This window comes from Macaca thibetana, chromosome 6 (genome assembly GCF_024542745.1).
Source record: "Macaca thibetana thibetana isolate TM-01 chromosome 6, ASM2454274v1, whole genome shotgun sequence".
NCBI classification, from domain to species: Eukaryota; Metazoa; Chordata; class Mammalia; order Primates; family Cercopithecidae; genus Macaca; species Macaca thibetana.
The window spans coordinates 166,147,838-166,171,132 of record NC_065583.1 but is presented as its reverse complement, the minus strand read 5'-3'; the positions used below and the strand labels follow the sequence as shown (position 1 = coordinate 166,171,132).

Sequence of the window (23,295 nt, the reverse complement as noted above, 5' to 3'; positions counted from 1 at the left end):
CGAGACTCGGGTTCGGCTTCTTTAGTGATTGCTTCTGTTTCTCCTGCGCGAGCTGTCCCCAGCTCTGGGGCAACGCTGCCAGGTGCCCCGTCCCGGCGCTCGGGAGAGCGCGTGCCTGGCTCTGAACTCTGGCCAGGAACGGGCCCCGGGGAAGGCCCCGGGTGAAGGCGTGTCCCTGCGCCCCGCCCCGCCCCGCCTCGGAAAGCCCCCGCGGTCCCGCCCACCCCAGGGACTCGCTCAGCCTCCAGAGACTTTTTTCGCTGAGCGCAGCCGCCTGGCGCCGGTTTCCGCCGAGCTGGAGCGCGCGGGCCACGGCTTCCTTGGGGACGCAGAAGCGAGAAGCGGGGACCTCGGCGCGCGCCCCGCGTCCCGCTCTCCTTGCCCGCGCCCCGGCCCCCGGCCCGCGCCCCGGCCGCAGGCATGGTGCTGCTGGCCGGGACCGGGCCGGAGGGCGGCGGGGCGCGCTGCATGACCCCGCCACCGCCGTCCCCACCCCGGGGAGCGCAGGTCGAGGAGGACCCCACTGACTACGAAGAGTTTGAGGACTTCTCGAGTCTGCCCGACACCCGCAGCATCGCCTCGGACGACTCTTTCTACCCTTTCGAGGACGAGGAGGAGCAAGGCGTTGAGAGCGCGGAGAGCGTCCCGGAGGGCGTCCCGGAGGCGGCCACCCTCCTGCGCGCCGCCTGCGCCAACAACGTGGGGCTGCTGCGGACGCTGCTGCGGCGGGGGGTGAGCGTCGAGGAGGCGCAGGAGACTGACCGCAACGGCCGGGTAAGCGGGCGTCCCCGCAGGATTTGAGCACCCCACTGCTCCGCTCCCCTCCTCCCAACCACATCCCCGCGCCTCCCAGGTCCTGGCTCCGGACGGGTCCCTTGGTCACTCAGCCGCCGCCCAGAGCTCCTTTTCGCCGCTGTTTGGGAGCGCGGTGTGTGGGGTGCCCTAGGTGGCCTCCCCGTCCCAGGCTGGGGGACGCGGTGCGGGGAGGAGCAGTTTGCTCTGCCCGCGGTGGCAGCGCGGCAGGAAACGCCAGTCCGGCGTCCTCACCCCATCTCCTTCTCGTTTACCGGCCCCCAGGGACCTCCTGACTGAATTCGCGCTGGCGGCCAGTGCTGCAATCCAGGATTGGCTTTTTGCGGGGTTTCTTCAACCCGGGCCCCTCCTGACCGTTACCTTTCCCCAGGCCCCTGGCAGGGGACCATTCCTTCTCGCCTGCAGGAGACAGCCCCTCCTGCCCAGCGCCCCATTTGTCCCCTGGGCCCCTCGCGCCGCCCTTGTTCTAACACGCTGGGGCTCAGATCGGCTCCTCCAGTCGCAGTGATTAGGAAGCAACAGTTTATTCCCTCGCCGGGACAGCTTGGTCCCCTACCCCACCTCCGCTGAGCCTTGTGGCCCGCGCCGCGACCAGCCAACGTGATCTCTTACTGGTCTGTCCGCACGGTCACCTCCGCGAGCCAGAGACAGCCGGGGCTCCCCAGAGGCAGGGCCTGGGGAGAGCCCCAGAGCCGCGGGGGTAGGGCACTCCGGGAGGGCAGGCGGCGTGGAGGCAGGCACAGGCTATCCATTCGTTATGACCAGACTCAGAGAAAGCAAGAGATGTTTAGAAAAGAAAAGAAAAAGTTGGCTTAAGAAGACCTGAGAAGGACTGGCTGGTGGAACACCTTCCACCAATCAAAGCACTTCAAGGGAAAACTGCAGAGAGACCACGATGGCCAAGTGCCCATTAGTCTGTGCTCAGTGGGCAAATGGCAGCGTTCTCACCTGATTTTTATATTCCCCGAGGTACCTTGTATCTGCAGATGCAGCCTAGCACAAATGCAAATGCTTTTGCTCAGGAGCCTGCAGCTGATAGAAAACATGTGCTTTGACTTGGGGACCGGGGTGACCTTGTGCCTTTGGTTTATCCTGCAGTGGGTGGGGCAGGTGGTTTGCCCTGACTGTGGTTTGGGCTGGGCTTAGGTGGATGAGAAGCCCTTGAATGTCACTTTCTGCTTGTACTACATTGCCCCCGTGATTCGATTACCTCCACCTGGTCCCTCCCACAGCACGTGGGAATTCAAGATGAGATTTGGGTGGGGACACAGCCAAACCATATCCCACAGCATTTGAACTTGGAGGAAGGGTCTGCCCTTGTCATGTGTTAGGCAGTGAGATCAGCTGTGGGGTCCCCGTGGGTAGCATCACCTGGAGTCCTGTAATTCCTGCTGCTGTTCCCCTTGCAGTGCCCCCTCCCCCAGCCCGGGCGACAGATGCCCTGGCTGGCATGTGATTAGGGCTTGGAGCCCCTCCCGAAGTCCTAGGGCCTGTTTCTCAAGCTCTACATTTGGTTTAACTGTGAGTTTTCAGGCACAAATGTGTGTATCAGAAACCTTGCTTTCTGGAAGCCGGTATGGGGACCAGCTTTAAAGGAAGCCCCACCAAGCTCATAAAGGAACAGGAGGGGCGGGTCTCTCCTGCTTCCTGGGCAGCCTGGTTGCCTCCAGTGGGCTGGAATGGGCACAGGAGGGGCCTGGCTCGCCCAGTCCCCACTCTAGGGCACCACTGGGCTCAGCTTTATATAATGTTTCCTTTAGGGGCAAAATGTAAATGTTTGAAAACAGCTGCATTGGAGAAAACTGACAGCAATGTAAACCATCCCCAGGGGCTTGAGCCTAACAGACTGAGTCTCCAGGCCACACAGCAGAGAGGCAGGGGAGGGCTGTGGTATGGGAGGCTAGCTCCAGCCTCCCAGCAGCTCTCTGCCTCAGTTTCCTCATCTGTAAAATAGGGATAACGGCAGCCTCTCCTCCTAGGATGTGAGCATAAAATGGCTTAGTACCGTCCCGGCCCCAGGCCTGTGTTCACCATCTTGTTTCTCATTCACCTGCCTTCTCTTGGCTTGGAAGAGAGCACCTTCCAGTTTTATTTTGTTTTGTTTTTTGTCTTCTGCCAGGCAAGGCTTTTTCTCTCTCTGCTTTTCTTCCCCCTTGATGACAGCAGAAGTGAAGACTTTGTGTGTCTGTGTCACGTAAAATAATGATGTAGGCCCGTACATAGCCTGCTAACTTAGAGACCCCTGGACTCCTTCATCTTTGGATCAGAGGGAGCAGGACCTGTGTTCTGTGCTTTGGGAGGTCAGTGGGGGGAGTGAGGCAGGAGCCTCAAGGCTGTTGATCAGACATCTTCCTGAAAAACAGCTGAAAGAATCAAGTGTGGCAAAGCCCTGATGGCCCGCTCTGTGGTAAATGCAGTGAGTCATTGCTAAAGTTTACTGCAAACCTACTGTGCTCCCGCTAGGTGCTTTAGCAGACTCAAAGCTGAATCCAGCAGTCCCTGCCTTTGAGAGTCCTAGCCTTTTAGTGAGGAAAAGAACTTGCAGAGGAAGAGCAGCTAGCTAAGACCTAGGAAACTGGGAGACGGACTGCTTTTCGCATGACGGTGTCCAGTCTCCCCGACGGCAGCATGGCTCACTCCCTCACTGCCTGCAGGCTCCTGGTTTAAGGGCACCTTCCCTGGGATGCTTTTCTGTTTCCTCTCCAAGCCTACAGAACCTGAAAGCTGAACAAGGGTAATGTAGGCATTCAGACATTGAGGTCTGAAATTATAAATAGGATGATCATTTAGAGAGCAGGTGACATTTGAGCAGAGATGGTATCTAGGGGAAAGAGGAGTTAGACGGAGGGAACAGTGTGTGCAGAGACTCTGGGGTGGGAACCTCGTTGGAGCCTGGTCTCCAAGCTTATCATGATTAGTGATATTGAAAACCTTAAAGAAGGCCGGGAGAGCTTTGGTGCGGTGGAGGGGTAATTGCATTAATGACAGAATGACAGCTCACAGGTACAGCCCACAGCCGCCTTTCTAGGAGGAAATGATCTCAAAACTTTTCTGGGACGTGCTTGTTGAGCTCTTCATCTCTGGGCATTTAAGAAGGGAGCTTTGCCTGAGCTGACAGGCATTCCATTTGGTCTGGGTAACTAAGGGTCAGATGCGTTTTGTTTAAGAAAGTGCATTCTCTCCTGCCTCCTGAGATTGATAGAATGTTGGATGTGGCTCAGCACACCATTTTCCTTCTAAAATATTTATTGCTCTAAAAGCATTGCATGATTTAATATGCAACATGTAAATATTTGTCAAATAATTGCCCAGAAACATTCAAAGGGTGCTCCTGATCTCGTCCAGATTTATGGTGGTTTTGTTCCTTCTGACTTGAGGCAGTGAAAGCTGCCATAATTCTTTTTCTTAATTCTTCTCTTCCACTTACTATCACCTGAAGTTCACCTTTATGGCCTTGGTGGCTCTTGAGATGACAGTGAAAACAAACAAAGTGTGCTGTTTTAATTGTTGCAGAAGGGCAGTTTAAATGTCAGACAGCTCTTGGACTTAATTAGGTCCAAATATGTGTTCAATTTAAAATATTGCACTCCTGTCTTGATGGGATTCTGCTTCTGCATGTTTGTGCTTGTTTGTTTTTGAGGCTGAGTCTTACTCTATCACCCAGGCTGGAGTGCAGTGGCAAAATCTCTGTTCGCTGCAACTTCCGCCTCCTGGGTTCAAGTGAATCTCCTGCCTCAGCCTCCCGAGTAGCTGGGATTACAGGTGTGCGCCACCACGCCCGGCTAATTTTTGTATTTTTAGTAGAGATGGGGTTTCACCATGATGGCCAGGCTGGTCTCGAACTCCTGACCTCAAGTGATCCTCTTGCGTGGCCTCTCAGGTTCTGGGATTACAGGTGTGAGCCACCGTGCCTGGCCCGCTTCTGTATATTTAAATTTCCAGGGTCTCTTGGTGACGTTTTCCAAAGGCCCCTCCATTGGTTTGTTTTGTTAGGTCAGCAAAGCCCACATCACACCCAGTGTGGGTGTTTCCCTTTACTCTTGAGGTGCTTAAAATTAAAACTTCATTTTCATAGATTTATAGCTATGATCAGGGCTTTATCTTGAAATGTATGTGAGAAAATTTTATTTTTATTTTATTTTATTTTTTTATATGCTTCAGAAAGATTTATAAGCTTCAGAATCACTTTTCCCCTAAAATGAGACTCCAGCTACTGGAACAGTCCTTCATCCTTACCGGGCCTCCGTGCTCATGGCCTGTGTGTGCACTGAAATGGGCTGATTAGCATAGAAAGTGACTTCTCCCGGCGCGGTGGCTCAAGCCTGTAATCCCAGCACTTTGGGAGGCCGAGGCGGGCGGATCACAAGGTCAGGAGATTGAGACCACAGTGAAACCCCGTCTCTACTAAAAATACAAAAAATTAGCCGGGGGCGGTGGCGGGCGCCTGTAGTCCCAGCTACTCAGGAGGCTGAGGCAGGAGAATGGCGGGAACCCGGGAGGCGGAGCTTGCAGTGAGCCGAGATCGCGCCACTGCACTCCAGCCTGGGCAACAGCGTGAGACTCCGTCTCAAAAAAAAAAAAAGTGACTTCTCTGGTTCTTGTTAGTTACCACAGAAAGTTAATTCTGACCTCAGGCCTCTGTATGCTTGCCGAGGGCCTGCAAGCACAAGCGAGAGGTTTGCTTTGCTTTTTAGGAATGTATGTTAGGCTGGGCGTGGTGGCTCCTTCCTGTAATCCCAGCACTTTGGGAGGCCGGGGCAGTCAGATCACTTGAGCCTAGGAGTTTGAGAACAGCCTGGGCAATGTGGTGAATGCCCGTCTCTAAAAAAAATACAAAAATTAGCCAGGCATGGTGGTGGACGCCTGTAGTCTCAACTACCAGGGAGGCTGAGGCAGGAGAATCGTTTGAGCCCAGGAGGCGGAGGTTGCAGTGAGTTGAGATTGCACCAGTGCGCCCCAGCCTGGGAGACAGAACAAAACCCGCGTTTGAAAATAAATAAATAAAGGCATGTATGCTAGTGTTTTAGTTGCATCACCAGATTTTGAACTGTGAGAAAGGGGATGAGGAGGGCGAATTGAGCAGAATGCTAGACCGGGAGTCCGAGGGGCTGGAGTCAGAGGAGGACTCAGCTGAAGTGGGTTTGGTGGCAGGTGGGCGATTGGGGGCGCTCTGGGCCTAGCAGCAGTAGAGATGCCCATGTGTTTTTTGTTTGTTTGTTTGTTTTTTGAGTTGGAGTCTCGCACTGTCACCCAGTCTAGAGTGCAGTAGTGTGATCTCAGCTCACTGCAACCTCCACCTTCCAGATCCAAGCGATTCTCCTGCCTCAGCCTCCTGAGTAGCTGGGATTACAGGCACGCACCACCACTTCCGACTAAGTTTTGTGTTTTGAGTAGAGACGCGGTTGCACCATGTTGGCCAGGCTAGTCTTGAATTCCTGAGCTCAAGTGATCCACCCACCTCGGCCTCCCAAAGTGCTGGGATTACAGGCATGAGCCACTGCACCCAGCCCCCATGTGTTTTTGATATAAGAGTGTCAGTCATCTGTGGCCACAATCATGTTGCCTAACAAATAGCTACAACATCTCACGGGTGTTTGCAACTGTAAATGTTTTACTGGGGGTGGCCTGGCTTAGCTGATGGAGGCTGGATTTGCTCATTCATCTGCATTCAACTGGTGGTCAGCTGCGAATGGCAAGACCAAAACAGTCTTAACTGGGAGGACTCATCGTTGCTCCCTTTGGTCTCTCATCCTCCAGCAGGCTGGCTCGGCTTGTTTTCCGTGGCAGGGGTAGGGTTCCAGGAGAGCAGGCTGAGCAAATATGGCCTCATGATACTTCAGCTTGGCTGAGGTTCAGTATCACTTCTGCTGAAGCAAGCCGCAAGGCCAAGCCCAGATTCAAGAGGTAGGAAAATAGACTCCTCTCAATGCAAAGTCACATAACAAGAGAGGTGTGGATAAAGGGAGGGGAATAATTTTAGCCATTTTTGCAGTTGGTCTGCCAGAATAAGGATGAGACTTTGATAGGGGTTTTCTGATGAGCTCTCCCTCTGGGGCATTTCAGGCTGGACATGTGGTCTGCAGTGTGCTTCTAGCTTTTGAGCTGGGGCTGGGGAGTCGTGGAGTCCCTGGAGGGGAGCTTGAGGTCCGAAGGAGTCAGTAGGATTTGCAGGAGTTTTCTGACTGATGCAGTGTGGCTGCTTTGTCAGGTATTGCTTCTTCATTTTATTTTATATTGAGATAGAGTCTCACTCTGTTGCCCAGGCTGGAGTACAATGGCATAATCCTAGCTCACTGAGCCTTGACCTCCTGGACACAAATGAACCTCCCACCTCAGCCTACTGAGTAGCTGGGACTACAGGTATACACCACCATGCCAGGCTAATTTTTATTTATTTTTTGTAGAGACAGGATCTTGCTATGTTGCCCAGGCTGGTCTCAAACTCCTGGCATCAAGCAGTCCTCCTGCCTCGGCCTCCCAAGGTGCTGGGATTACAGGCATGAGCTACCATGCCTGGCCTCCTTTATTCTTTTCAATGAGATTCTTTAACAACATGACCCAAATATCTTTTTTTTTTTGTCAATTAGGACTCGTTAAAGAAGAGAAAACAGGCACTGAGTTTTAAAAAAAAATTCCTTGATATAAGTGTGTGTTTATAATATTGTAATTATTATCATTATTGGTCAGCTGCCAATATGAAAACAAACAGAACAGGTAGAATAACCCATTTCAAGTCTGTACTTACAGTGCTGATTTCCCCCACAGTCTGTGACTTTGCCCCTGATCTTCAGTGTGAAATGGAGAGGGGGCTCTGCTGCGTTTGGGTTTCTTGAGTACTTATTTTAAAATCTTATTTGTTTATTTATTTATTTTTTTGAGATGGATCTCGCTCTGTTGCCCAGGCTGGAGTGCAGTAGTGCGATCTCGGCCCACTGCAACCTCCACCTCCCAGGCTCAAGCGATTGTCCTGCCTCAGCCTCCTGAGTAGCTGGGATTACAGGCGTGCACCACGACGCCCAGCTAAATTTTGAATTTTGAGTAGAGATGGAGTTTCACCATGTTGGTCAGGCTGGTCTCAAACTCCTGACCTCAGGTGATTCACCCACCTCGGCCTCCCAAAGCACTGGGATTGCAGGCGTGAGCCACCGCACCTGGCCTCTTGAGTGTTTATTTGAGCCAACAGGTGTCCACACTGGGGCTTGCGCCTGGACCCCAGAGCGTGCTTTTCGTTTCCTAGTCCTGATCTCCAGCTCTGATTTTTTAGATTGAGGAAATATCCATCACCTCAAGGAGTTAATAGTTTTCTGAAATAAATTTAAAAAACAAAATTTGGATAAATTTGAACAACAATGACAAAGTTTAAAAAAATGTGAGTCCAGATTTCTGAGGTGTTTTGCACCAGGTAGTCTCCCAGCGATGGTGGTTCCCAGCTTGGACTGTACATTAGAATCATCTGGAAAGGTCTGTAAAAGTCCAAGTGCCCAGGCCACATCTCAGAATTAACTGAGAATCTGAGGGTGAGATAAGACATCAGTATTTTCTTTTTTCTTTTTTTTGAGACGGAGTTTTGTTCTTATTGCCCAGGCTGGAGTGCAATGGTACAATCTTGGCTCACTGCAACCTCCGCCTCCCAGGTTCAAGTGATTTTCCTGCTTCAACCTCTCAAGTAGCTGGGATTACAGGCACCTGCCACCACATCTGACCAATTTTTGTATTTTTAGTAGAGATGGGGTTTTACCATGTTGGCCAGGCTGGTCTCGAACTCCTGACCTCAGATGATCCACCCACCTCGGCCTCCCAAAGTGCTGGGATTACAGGCGTGAGCCACCACACCCGGCCAGGACATCCGTATTTTCTGAAGCTCCCAGAGTCAGTTCAGTGTGCAGCCAACATTGACAACCACTGGTGCAGACTCTTGAACTCAAAGTGGGGTCCTCAGACCCGGAGCAGGGGATTCCCTGCTGGGGAACTTGTTAGGCGTACAGAATCCCAGCCCTCCCCACCAAGACCTGCTGAGTCAGGGCCTACTTTTCAGCAAAACCTGCCAGGGGCTTTGGGAGCAATGGAGCCTTTGAGAAGCCTTAGCACAGAGCATCTCATTCCACTCTCGGAGCGCTGAGATGTGGACGTGGGTGTCTGTGGTGAAAGGATGAAGTCACAGGTTCAGGGAGGTACCATAGGCGCTCCCGTGGTGGAACCAGGAGGCAGTTCCAGTGCAATCTGAGTCTGAAACTTCGCATCCCCACAACACATGGCTTCACCTACTGCCCATGCCACAGCATTAGTGACAGGCAGCCCGGTCTGGGCCTGTTCCCCAAGTGGACACTGGAATGCGACTTCTATCTTTCCTTGTCTCAGAAAAAGTGTGCCACTGTGAATGCACTTAACACCGTTCACTGGGCACCTCTGCTGAGCACAGGCTGACATGGTTATGCCTGCTTCTTCCTGGGCCTCCCTGTCTGCGCCTCTCCCAGCTGGAATGTCCCTTGCCAGAGGTACGGGTCCTAATTCAAGAGCCAGGTAAGCATCCCAGAGACAGAGGCCAGAGGGAAATGCTTCATTCTTCATTCCCGTGTGATCAGAGGCCTGCTTCTGATCTGCGTTTCATCAGACCCAACACAAATATGCCTCTGGAAGCATACATTGTTGTTTCTCCGTTTCTTTGAAATTGCTCTCAAATCCCACCACTCCAATCCAATCAGTTGCCACTGAGCCAGCTGTGACATGGGATTTCACTTCTACCTCAATTTCTGTATCTCTGAGTTAGTAGAAATAAGAAAAATCCACCTTCAGCTGTCCTTTAAATTCAGGGACATCATTTAAAAATAATCTCTTCCAGCTGGGCGCGGTGGCTCACCCCTGTAATCCCAGCACTCTGGGAGGCTGAGGTGGGCAGATCATGAGGTCAGGAGATCGAGACCATCCTGACTAACATGGTGAAACCCCGTCTTTATCAAAAATACAAAAAATTAGCTGGGTGTGGTGGCAAACTCCTGTATTCCCAACTACTTGGGAGGCTGAGGCAGGAGAATCACTTGAACCTGGGAGGCAGAGGTTGCAGTGACCCGAGATCGCGCCACTGCACTCCAGCCTGGGCAACAGAGTGAGACTACATCTCAAAAAACAAACAAACAAACAAACAAAAACAAAATGAACAAACAAAAAAACTCTTCCAATTCTTTTATGGACATACATACTGTATTAGTCTATTTTCATACTGCTATAAAGAAATAAAGAACTGCCCGGAACTGGGCAGTTCTTTATTTATAATTATATTCTTTATTTATAATTATAAGAGGTTTAATTGACTCACAGTTCCGCATGGCTGGGGAGGCCCCAGGGAACTTACAATCATGGCAAAAGGCGAAGGGGAAGCAAGGCGTGTCTTACTACATGGTGTCATGAGAGAGAGAGAGAGAGAGAGAGAGAGTGAGGGGGGAAGTGCCACATTAAAACCATCAGATCTTGTGAGAACTCACTATCATGAGAACAGCAAGGGGGAAATCCATCCCCAAGATCCAATGACCTCCCACCAGGCCCCTCCTCTGACATGTGGGGATTACAATTTGAGATGGGATTTGCGTGGGGACACAGGGAAACCATATCACATACTTAATTACATCAAGGACTCCTGACACCCTGCTTTATCTTAAACTCTGACATCATCAGATCTACAAACAGGTAACACCATCATACCCTTCCATTCCCCGTCACGACTCAAAGGGGCGTCTTCTCAGTCATGCTCTTCAGGTCTGTGTGACAGCCATCAACTCCTTCCTTGCCCATGGGCTCCTTTACACACGCACAAACATGAGTGAGCATGTGAATACACACACATACACACATATCATCCACCGGCTGTCTAAAAGAGTGCCACCTTTTGTGAACGAAGCATATTTTCTTTGTTCACATATTTTAATAACTTTTCTACACCCTTATTTCTTTTAATTAAAAGGATTTATGTATTCTTTTACATATGGAATTGTCTTGACTTAATTTGGAGAAAAATTTCACATGGTTATGATTTAGAATTATTAGCCCAGTAGTCTGTAAAGCCAAGCTCAAGAAAATGCAAAAAAGTGGTGTCATAAACACCATATTCTCTGAATTTGGTTAATTTCTTTTTTTCTAAATCTAACACAATTGTAAACTCCTAGGTAAAAAGGGAAACCATAATATAAATTAGAGCTGAAAAGTAATAAAAATACTACATATCAAAATTTGTGGGGAAAAGCAAAAGTGATATCTTGAAGGAAAATTATAGGTAGAATAAAACTAAAGGAAGGAAATAATCAAATGAAAAGCAGAAATTGATGAAACGATGAAGATTATAGATCCAGGACAAAAGCTGATTCTCTGAAAGTAATAATAAAATAGATATTTTTGACAATAGTTGTCATAAAAAAGAGAAATAGCACAAATTTGAAAATACAGGATAACAGATTATAGCACAGTTATAACAAAGATTACAAAGAGATCCTATAAGAATGTCATCCTATTACATTTTAAAACTGGCCAGGTGCAGTGGCTCACGCCTGTAATCCCAGCGCTTTGGGAGGCTGAAGCGGGAGAGTTGCTTAAGGCCAGGTGCTCAAGACCAGTGTGGGCAACATAGCAAGACTCTGTCGCTACCAAAAAAAAAAAAAAATTAAAAATTAGTCAGGTGTGGTGGCACATGCCTGTTGTCTCAGCTACTGGGAAGGCTGAGGTGGGAGGATCACTTGAGCCCAGGAATTCAAGGCTGAGGATGAGCTAGGATGGTGCCACTGCACTCAGCCTGGATGACATGATGAAACCCTGTTTCCAAGAAACAAACAAACAAACAATTCTCACTTAAGAGTCTTGCTGGCGGGCCAGGCGCGGTGGCTCACACCTGTAATCCCAATACTTTGGGAGGCCGAGGTGGGCAGATCATGAGGTCAAGAGATCAAGACCATCCTGGCCAACATGGTGAAACCCCATCTCTACTAAAAATACAAAAATTAGCTGGATGTGGTGGTGCGTGCTTATAATCACAGCTACTAAGGAAGCTGAGGCAGGGCAGGAGAATCGCTTGAACCCGTGAGGTGGAGCTTGCAGTGAGCTGAGATCGCGCCACTGCACTCCAGCCTGGTGACAGAGTGAGACTCCGTCTCAAAAAAAAAAAAAAAAAAAAAAGGTCTTGCTGGATTTATTACTCCTTCCCCGTAGTCCTAATTCTATGCCATTGTTGGGCCTTACCTTTATGAATAAGTAAACAGATCCTGGCAAATGAAACTAGTTTTCTGTCCTTTAGAGCTAAAGCTAAGGGTAAATGTGACAGAGTCCCCTATTTAAGTTGGAGAGCTTCCTGTAGCTTTCCAGAGTATGGCTGACACCATCTCCAGAGACCTTCTGCTGCACATTCAAGCACTTCCAGGCCACTCTGCTTCCCTTCACAGGGACACTGACTTACTCTTGCTGATTTAAAAATAAAGGAAGGACAGGGAATTACAGGGAGTGGAAAGAGCCAGTCTCAGAAGGTTATATGCTGTGTGCTTCCATTGACATCACAGTCTTGAAATAATGCCGTTGTGGAGACGGAGAACTGATCAGAGGCTGCTGGGGCCGAGGGTGGGGAGGGGATAAGTGTTACCACAAAGGGGTAGCTGGAGGGGGCCTTTCAGTGCTGGAGCCGTTCTGTGCCTTGATTGTGGTGGTTACAGGAAGCTACGTGCATAGACGGACGTATACACACACACACACACACACACACACACGCACGATTGTGTGCATACAGGTGCAATCTGAATAAGCTGCTTGGATTGCAGCAATGTCAAGTTCATGGCATTGTTATTATATGGTAATTGTGCAAGATGCTACCTTTGGGGAGGGCAGGTGAAGGGTACAAGTTCTTGTGGGGCTGTAACTATTTCAAAATAAAAAGTTGAATGAGCGTGAAAGGCTGCACACATGACCTTTTTTCTGTAGCCTTGCTTCCATCAATCAATCCAATTTTGGACATGAAAGCGGGGTCAGACCTAGTTGTTAATAGGTGGGAAGAGAACTCCCTGGAAATATTGGGTGACAGAACCTGGCTACCTTCACTGTGGCTCATGGGCCAGCAGCATTGGCATCGCCTGGGAGCGTCTACCAAATGCAGGATCTCAGGCCCCTGAGAATCTGCATTTTAAGGTCCTGAGACAATTTGCACATACATTTAAGTTTCAGGAGCTCTAGAACTTTTCTTAGAGTAGAAATCCAGTTTGTTGGTTACATGATCCTGGACAAGTCCCGTGATCTTTTGATCTTCAGGTTCCTTTAGATCCCCATCTAGAAATTGGGAGGCTTACTATGAAGGTAATAACACCTCCTAGAGGTTCTAGGCAGAATTAACGAGTAAGTTATAGAGAACGTGCTTGTGCCATAATAGACACCCAGTAAACAGAGCTGTTGTTTCTAGGGGCGAATGAATCTCCAGACGGTTTTCCAGTACTGCTAGTTCCATTTTAGCCAAGGGGAAAAGTGGAAGCAAAGTGAATGTTTAACCAAAGAGGAGTAGTTAAGAAAATAGCACATCCACATGGTGAGGCCTCTTTTGTAACTGTTAAAAGTGGCAGCCAGTGCCATGGGGAGAAGCCCAGAAGGGAGCAGAGGAGGGTGCTGGGGCTTCTGGTGCATCTTGTGGGCACCTCTGATGACGCGAGGGTAGAGCCTGAGACGCTGGCCCAGGAAATGGAACAGAAGCCTATCACGAGTGGGAGGAGATTCGGAAGTGGCATGAGGAGAGCTTTTCAAGGAGGGGGAAGAAGCTCGTGCCGGGGATGGTCACAAGCCTTTCCCTTTTCTTTCTTTCTTTTTTTTTTTCTTTTGAGATGGAGTTTCGCTCTTTTTGCCCAGTCTGGAGTGGTGCAATGGTGCAATCTCGGCTCACTGCAACCTTTGCCTCCCGGGCTCAAGCAATTCTCCTGCCTCAGCCTCCCGAGTAGCTGGGATTACAGGCACCCACCACCACACCCGGCTAAGTTTTGTATTTTTAGTAGAAACGGGGTTTCACCATGTTGGCCAGGCATGTCTTGAACTCCTGACCTCAAGTGATCCACCCACCTCCGCCTTCCATAGTGCTGGGATTACAGGCGTGAGCCAGCATGCCTGGCCGCCTTTCTCTTTTCTTCAGCATTTCCCTTGAGTACCAGTTACTGCAAAGACCCCTGGAGTCGGGGTCCATCCTGGGTCTTGCAGGGACTGATTCTGTCTGGTGTTGGGCTATGCACAGGTGACTGGTGGATTCCCGGGTTCTCCCCACATCTGCTTCCGTTGAACGCTGTCAAGGCAGCCATCCAAAGGGCCTGGTCCTCTCCATGTGTAGCGGGAGGGTCAGTCTGCATCCTTTCCTTCTAGACCTTACAGCTTTTGCATTTTAAAACTCGAGGGACAATAGTCATCTCCTAAAAATAGCAGCAGTGACATAGCTCCGCAGTCAGTTTTGCTGGCACTGGGAATTCAGCTTTTGTCTCTGGTGTTAGATAATGGGCAGGTTTCTAGGAAATGAATTCCATGTAGAGCCGGGTTCAGTTGACCTCACTGGAGACCTTGACCCCACCTTGCGGCACCGTGGGGTCCTTCAGTCATCTCCCTGCTGACTTCCATGCTTTGGAGGGTCCAGGTCTTTGGGGGACGTGTTTCCTTGCGAGTGCAAAGGCCCTAGACACATAAGAGTCATGTCATTTTGGGAAGCTGGCACGGCCTGGGATGGGCCCTCAGGAGTGAGGGAAGGGGCAGTGCCTTGTCACCTGCATGTCCTCTGTTGAAGAGTGAACTGCACCAGGCTGTCTCTGAGGCTCTTTCACACACTGTGATGGGTGGAAGGCCACTTCCAGCTGCAAGTACAGGTCCTGTAGGCAGGCAGCTCATTCTGGTTTGCCTGGGACTTTCCTGTTTTTTGTTTTTAGCACTGAAAATCCTGCATCCTGGGAAACCCCTCTGTCCCCAGGGAACTGGGATAGTTAGTCACCCTGCCTATGAGCAAGGCCACCCTTAGGCTGAGGCTGCACACAAAGTGCTGCCTAAGAGAAGCTGAAGCACCCACCAACCACAGAATTTCTCCTTTAGCACTATCTGGCCCCTGACTTCGGAGGAAAGCAGCGTGTGAAGTTACATTATATGGAAGGAAGCATTGGACTAAACTTAGTCCCTTATACTGCGTTCTTTCATCACACAAGAAAGCCATCACCCAGCCAGGGGCAGGGCCCACACGGGGACACAGAAGAGATAGATCTTCTTGGGAGGATTTTGGGAGATAGGAGAGCCCTTGATCAGAGAGGGCCCATGGGGTGGAGGGTGGGACTGAATTGGAGTTGGGGAAAAGTAGATTAAATACATTTCTTGAAAAAATTCGATTACTTAAGATATGCTAGAGAAGGTACGGTCCATTTCTTTTTAATAGAAATCATCATTTTTAAATTTTATCAAGTGTGAACAAATTTGAACCATCGGGTTTGTTTATGAGGCACAAGTGTTTTGAGTTAATTTTGAAAAACCCCAAACCTATCTCATTTGTTAGAGACAGTGACTTACAGTGACTCTACTAATAATTTTATTGGGTCTAAGAATATTTAAGATACTCTTGGCTGGGCGCAGTGGCTCATGCCTCTAATCCCCCAGCGCTTTGAGGGGCTGAGGTGGGTGGATTGCCTGAGCCCAGGAGTTCAATACCAGGCTGGGCAACATGGCAAAACCCCACCTCTACAAAAAAATACAAAAGTTTTCTGGTCATGTGGCATGCATCTGTAATCCCAGTCACACAGGAGGCTGAGGCTGGAGAGTCACCTGAGCCCAGGAAGTCAAGGCTGCAGTGAGCGGTGATCGCGCCACTGCACTGTAGTCTGGGCAAGGGAAGTGATGCTATGTCTCAAAAAAGAAAAAGAAAAAAAAAAAGATACTCTCCTTTTTTAAAAATTCCTTGTTTTAATCTGGCAGAGGGACCTTGAAAATACTTAAATACTCATATCATTCTTATGGATTGGTTTGGGTGTGTGAGTTCTAACATAGACAGGAAGGCTATGTTTCCTATCAGTAAAATCCAAGAAGACTGTGAGTAATGTTTTTTTTTTGGAAAAGAATAGATTTTCCTGAACTTTATTAAAACACAGTATCACGTGTTGAAGGGATAATTTTGAAATTCTGTATTTTGAGTGTCTTTCTACTTGCAGAAGAGGTATGTAGTTTTTAAAATTTCTGAATATAACTACTTGTGCATGACTTTGAAAAAGTCACTTTCACTCAAAAAATGCCAGGGTCTTTATCTGGAAAATTAATCGATGCTCAAATAGATTATCTCTAGCTCTAAAAATTGATGGAATTCTATCTTATGATTAAAAAAATTAAATGATTAGAATTAAATGATTAAAATAAAGTCGTCACGGGATGACTAGGAACAGAAATTTTTTTTTAAAGAAACCTAATGGAAAAGGTCAAAGTAATGGGAAATCCCCAAAAAGCATACTAAAGGGAAGTAATTTGAAAGGCAAAGTGAAGAAAGAGGAACCTTTTAAATAACAGCTGTATTGACACAGAATTCACACACCATACAATTCAACCGTTTAATGTTTACAAATCAGTGGTTTTTAGCATGTTCACAGAATTGTGCAATTGTCCCCACAGTTAATTTCAGAACGTTTTCATCAATTCAGAAAGAACCGCATACCTTTTAGCTTTTACTCTCTATTCCCCACCCCCTCCAGCCCTAAGCAACCATTAGTCTACTTTGTGTGCCTATTTACATGACTTATGGGAGGATTTTTATGAAAGAACCAGATCCTTATAACTTTATGTTACCTTGTCTTGATATTTTCCTCAGTAAGAGAGTAGGGCATTCACTCTACCCCCAGGAGTGGCTGCCACATGCAAGACATATGCGGGTTCTACCTGTCAGTGTCTCACCATAAATTACCTGTCAATTACAGTGGAGGATGAGGGGCTGAGTCTTTTCAAGTAGGCAAAGCCCTAAGTCTGACTCATTCTGTGTTGAGCATTGGGCCACGCTGTCCGTTCATTCATCTCTAGTTGGTTTGCTGACCTGTCGCTGCAGAGGTCCTCAGGGTGTGGTCCCCACCCAACCTCACTTGGGACCTTACCTTAGACCCCTTGCTGGGGCAGGGTCAGCATCACTGTTGAGCAAACCCTCCAGCGGATTCTGTTGCCTGCTTACCTTTGAGCACCATGGATGGACTGCTTTCAGGACATCGTCTCTTTTGATGTTTCTTACCCCCTCCACCCCCGGCCCTGCCGCCCCTACCCCACCACCCTTCAGGTTTTCTCTCCTGCTTTCTTTTCTGAAGAGAAGGTTGCGATTGGTTTCTCTGGGTCTTGTCTGTTCCCTTCCTCTCTTTTCTTTCTTTTCTTGCTCCTGCTTCCGGTTTGGGGTGGGGGAGCTCTGTGGAGAGTAGGCCATTTGGCTTTGCCCTTGGTGGGGTGTCCAGGGGTGGGGCTTGGGAGGGACTCGGGAGTGGACAGATGTTGATGGACATCTGCTTCTGCCAGTGGCTTGGGTCTGGACTTGCCCCTGGATCCGGTCTTGTCAGTGGCTTCCTCCCACCGCCGCCTCCATCCTTCCCTCTCTGCTGGTTCTTTCCCTCCTTTTCATGAACATATTTAGATCCCTCCTGTCATAAAAACAGAACCAACCCAAAACCCCAAACTCATTTGGCAGTGGGTTGGGCTCCGGCAGGTCCTCTAAATCTTCTGCTTCCCAAGGCCAAAGGGCTGCCAATTGGTGGGTCCTGAGTCCTCGTCCTGCCTCCAGCCTTGGGGTGGACTGGTTCTGCCCTTGCCAGCCCAGGGCTTCTGCCTTCTCAGGCTGCTTCTCCACAGCATGTGTTGGCTTTATTGGTGGGTGTCATGAAAGCATCTGTGCCTGGGGCCTGGCCCTACCCCTTGAGTCCTGATTTCTTCCCCATCCAACCCACTAAGACTTCTCATGACCTTGGCAGGGCTGCCTCCTCCTCCCCAAGCGTTTTGGGCACTATTGTCAGAATTGGAACATGATGACAAACCTGCTTTGGGGGCTGGGATGCCAGGGCAGAGTCTCAGATTCCCTTGGCCCCTTGCCTCTCAACCAGGTGTCCTAGGTGTGAGCAGCCTGTTCGAGGTGCACAGTGGCCCGGCGCTCTGGGCTCGCCAACACTGTAGCTCCTGGGAACTGCTCTGCGTCTGGGATCCTGACACCACAGCCTCCACCCTGGACCCGGGAGCCTCTTTTTGCTTCTTTACACTGCTCATTTTTGGTCTCCCCTGGACGGTCTGGTTTCCCTTCCTTTGTTCCACGAGGTGCTTTTCACGGGCTGGCCTATTTACTCCCTGTCATGGTTAGTTTTATGAGTCAGCTGGGCTAGGCCACAGAACCCAGGTATTCAGTCAAGGTGTAGGTGTTCTGTGCAGGTATTTTGTAGCTATAGTTAACATCTACAATTAGTTGACTTTAAGTCAAGGAGGTTACTCTCTATAATTTGGGTGGACCTCATTCAATCCATTGAATAAAAACAGGTTTCTTGGAGGAGAAAAATTCTGCCTCAAAGCAGAAACTCCTGCCTGAGTTTCCAGCCTGCCTTCCTGCCTGCCCTGTAGATTTTGGACTTGCCAGCCCCCACAATCCCATGAGCCAATTTCTTAAAATAAATCTCTTTATGTCTGTGTCTCCTCTTGGTTCTGTCGCTCTGGAGAGCCCTGACTGATGCATTCCCGTAGGAACACTGTCTGCTGGCAGAGCCTCGGCAGGCTCACGCAGCTGGTGCCAGCTCTCAGCCCTGGACCACTTTCCTAAGAGTCACGTGTGCATTCAACCTCATGTGCAGAGTTCCTCCTGCCAGTCTTCTCCCAGCTTCTCCTTCTTAACGTGTTCCTGTTGACTCCGGGGCCAGCTTCCTGGGTGTACAGCCTGTGCAGTCCACAGGCCTGTGCTTCAAAGGGCCCTGTGTCTGGTATAACGTTCTGCTGTTACTGTTTTGAAATTCTTAATGGTTTTGAACCAGGGCCTGCATTTTCATTTTGTACTGGGGCTGCAAAGTACAGAACTGGTCCTGGCTGTCCCTGCATTTCTGGCTGCCCATGTTTACAATCCAAGAGTCAGCCCAGCCTTTCTCGTTTCCTGTATCCAGTCACTTCCCAAGCAGGGGGATGTCCACTATGATGGTCTCCCATGTTTCACTGGGGTCTCACTTAAACAAGTGCTATAACCCCCTGCCCTGGAGTCTCTCACCAGTCTGTTCTGCTGCTGCTTCTAGATTTATCTTCATGTATGTGGCTTTTTTATTTTCTTTTTTACAGCAACTCGTCTTTGGAAACTCTCCCTGGAGGGCCCCTCCCATTAGTTCTCCAGATGCTTCCCTCTGTGTCACGGAAGCCAGGTGACTTGCTGTCCCCCCAGCCGTGCGCTGTGCCTCCTGCTCCCTGATCCACCACAGTGGATCCTTGTTCTCCATGGACCACACACCTCTCCCTCCTTTGACTACAGGCCACTTAGAGGTCCCCTCCCATGGGACTTCCCGTGGGCCCCTTTGCTGCATGGCTTCCCCGACTTTGGACCCTCATTGCAGTTTGCAACTTGGCAAAGATGCCTTTCATTCTACATTGTTTTGTACCGATTGGTGGATATTTTCTCTTGAAGCTCGGTCAGCTGCATGAGGGAGATGCTCAACCTCATTCAGTTTCTGCCCTGTACAGTCCAGCAGTTTGTTGCACATGGTTGGTGGATGATGGTCCCTGCTTTTTTTTTTTTTTTCTTTTCTTTTTTTGGGATGGAGTCTTGCTCTGTCGCCCAGGCTGGAGTGCAATGGGGTGATCTTGGCTAACTGCAACCTCCGCCTCCAGGGTTCAAGTGATTCTCCTGCCTCAGCCTTCCGAGTAGCTGGGACTACAAGTGCATGCTACCACGCCTGGGTAAGTTTTTTGTATTATTAGTAGAGACAGGGTTTCCCCATGTTGGCCAGGCTGGTCTTGAACTCCTGACCTTAGGTAATCCGCCTGCCCTGGGCCTCCCAAAGTGCTGGGATTATAGGCGCGAGCCACCGCGCCCGGCCTGTCCTTGCTTTTTGAACATGATTCAAGTACCATGCCCTGTTGCCAGTTACATACACTATTTTGAAAGTTCTTAAAAATAAAGCAGGTCTCAGCACAGTGGACGTTTCGGTTCCAATAATCCTTTGCTGTGGGAACCTGTCCTGTGCATGGCAAGGTGCTGAGTAGCATCCCTGGCCCTTGCCCACTGGATGCCAGCACCTGTGCCTTCCCCTTTGTGACAACCAAAGTCTCCAGACATTGCCAGTTTCCCCTGTTGAAGTCACTGGAATAGAGACTGAAGGGAGTAACATGGTTGGAGTTGTGAACCTGGGCGCCTTCTTACCTGGAAGGATCTGCGGTATTTGGCACTCCTCGCTGCTCTCTCCTGCCTCTTCCTCACCAAGAGTTTTGTCAGGTGCTTTTTACAGTTAAAGAATTTATGTGCTTTGGTAGGAAAATTGTGTTTACCAGCCCCTCCAACAACAAGTGGTCCTATTCTGTAAGATGGAAAATACCTACAATTAGAGTTCCTGGCTCTGTAAATGATTCTCTTGTTTGTTATTTGGAGTGTTTGTTGTTTGAATCTTAACATTTGACCGTATTTTCCTCTTGGATTTGTAATAGGACAAGGGAGCTTTTAAAAGTGTAATCTGAGGAGATTAGCCCCAGGAGGCATGAAATATCCCTCTGAAGATCACAGTTGGTCTTTTGAGGACACCTGCCATGTTTATCCAGTGCCTGGCATGAGCAGCCTAGAAGACGAGTGGTGGCAGCTGCCACCTGCCCGGTGAAAATGTAATTGACAGGAAGTTAATGAGGGGCCAGAGACGACTGTTTTACACCTAACAGAACCGCATGACACGTGTTTTACCAAGAAACCATGCATTTGGCTTTGATTTTCAAAGTGATTTTTATGAACTAATAACACTTCAAGCAGGCACTTTCTCTGTTGGAATTCTCCCTTTAAAAAGAACTGTCAGCTGGGGGCGGTGGCTTATGCGTGTAATCCCAGCACTTTGGGAGGCTGAAGTGGGCTGGTCACTTGAGCTTGGGAGTTCGAGACCAGTCTAGCAACATAGTGAGACCCTGTCTCTGCAAAAAATGCAAAAATTAGTCAGATGTGGTGGTACATGCCTATAATCCCAGCTACTTTGGAGGCTGAGGCAGGAGGATCACTTGAGCCAGAAAGTTGAAGCTGCAGTGAGCCATGATCATGCCACTGCATTCCAGCCTGGGAGACAGAGCAAGAAGACCCTGTCTCCAAAAAAATAAAAAATAGATAAAGAAATGTCACAGAACAGTTTGCCTTAAATAAGCCTCTTGATTCAGCATGAAGTTGCCTCTTTTTCAGTTTAATGTATTTATTTATTTAGCAAATATTTATTGGACGGGGGTACCTGTGCCAGGCTTTGTTCTAGGGGACAGAATGCCAGACAGGAATGGAGATTGCTGCTGAAGTGGAGCTTATGTGATTGTTGGGGAGAGAAACAATAACAAGCTTAAATACATGCACACCCTTCTCAGGGGAGGGAGCAAGTGCTCAGGAGATGCGATAAGGCAGGCAGGGAAAGGGTTTTGTAGCACTGGGCTGAAGCTGAAAATTTCCATCCTCACTGAGGAAGGAACCTTTGAGTAAAGACCTAGAAGGAAGTGAAAGTCTTGCTGTTTGGAGGTCTAGGAAAGAGCCTTCCAGGCTGGTGGAGCAGGTGGTAGAGCCTGGAATGTTCTAGAAGAGCCAGGAGGCTAGGGGGACTAGAGCAGAGCACCGTGGGGAGAGGGCAGGAGATGAGGTCAGAAGCGACCAGTGCTTAACTCACAAAGGGAAGGACAGACTTGGGTAAAGATTGCTGGAGGGGAAGGAAGAAGACCCACCTCCAGTCGTTAGTGAGAGCTTTGCTAGCGTCTTGTGGAAGTTTGGTCCTCTTTCAAGTGGACAAAGTCTTCCAGGGCAGATCTTCTTAGGTTCTGGTTGTGGTGAGCTCGTCTCTTATATTGTGCTTGATTAGATCAATGCCTTTTCAGTGTTTGTCTAAATCAACAAGTGTTTTCCTGGATGCATATAGAGCTGGAACCTGAGGTCCCCTAAACATTGTCCTTGATGGACAAATCCATATTTGGGATGCTGACCTGCGGTCCTCAGCTTAGGCGTTTTAAGTCTGACTTCGAGTCTCTGCAGTCATTTCCATTTGACAAAGGGAGTTTAAGCATGTGGTTAGATGGGGTCTGTGGAGCATGTGGCTTTGCTTGTTCTGGGGAAAAGAAACGCACGGAGAAACACCTAGAATTAGCACTTCCTGGGCGTTTGTGGCTTCCTCTGTTAGCCCCGGAGACGTGGCTGCCCCAAGGCCTGTGTGGCTAACAGGTGTGCTGGAGATGTCTGGGTTGTAGCCTTGCTGGGCACCCTCACGAAAGATGATGCCCTGGGCCCAGGTGTTTGATGGGTTACCATGCTGGGTGAAGGCGCTGTGCCAACAGCGTAAAGCATGGGGCCATGAGGGCCATGCGTGAAGCAGAGCTGTGGGCCTAGGGTCTGACAGATGGGACTTACCGCAGGGCCTCTCCTCTCTGTCCTCACCTTAAGCAGATGCAGCCATCAGTCTTTTGCCCATCCCAGAGTTTTGGTGATGGCTTCTGCATGCCAGGCTTTCCACAGGAGACTGGAGGCCAAGACAAGTACAAGCCATGGGGCTCTATCCTCAAGGACCCAACAGGCGGCAACACAGGCTATGGTGAAGAACCTGAATTCTATGTTATTGTGGGTCTTGGGAGTTTTTCTGTTGTCTCTGCTCAATGCCAATTGCATAGCATTTCTTTCATCCATTATGTAACACCGAGAAATACAGTCATTGTTCAGGACATGTGAGGAATTTGTTCTAGGACTCCCCCACCTATACCCAAATCTGCATATACTCAAGTCCCACAGTCCGCTTTGTGGAGCCCCTGTATACAAACAGTCAGCCCTTTGTAGGTAGATTTCACTTCCTACTATTTGGTTGAAAAAAATCTACCTGTAAGTGTATTCTGAGAGTTCAAGAGTTGTTTAAGGTTCAACTGTAACGCAGCCCTACATGAAGAAGAAAGAAAGGTCTGGTGTTGGTGCCACAGCCAGTGGCTCTTTACTTGATTGGAAGTTCTTGTTTAGACCTGATACACTGTGAGAATACGATGTGCATTGGGTTCTTGTAACTTGTGTGTGTGTGTGTGTGTGTGTATATGTGTGTACTGCTTTCTTCTCTTTATTTTCCATACAGTTTATAAGAGGACATTTAGACCAACAAACAGTTCTCATCTTCAGTCTTTTAGTGCCGAATAAGTTTTGCTGTGTGGCATCTTAATGCACAATTTAGGAAATTGCTCTTGGTATCTTGCAGTCACAGCCAGAATCAGTTGGTGAAGGATCTTTCCAGTGCAAACATGGCCTTTTCCAATAATTTACATATCCCGGGACATTACTCATTTGTTTCCTGG

General features: G+C 49.1%; 1 protein-coding gene across 1 annotated transcript in view; it reads left to right on the top strand.

Annotated features, from left to right (window-relative positions):
• Positions 1 to 281: 281 nt before the first annotated feature.
• The window catches only part of ANKRD33B (ankyrin repeat domain 33B), an 85,598-nt gene continuing 62,584 nt past the window's right edge, over positions 282 to 23,295 (top strand). The window contains exon 1 of the mRNA XM_050794071.1: positions 282 to 774. Coding sequence (XP_050650028.1) covers positions 421 to 774 — 354 coding nt within the window. The 5' untranslated portion in view covers positions 282 to 420. The remainder of the gene's footprint in view (positions 775 to 23,295) is intronic.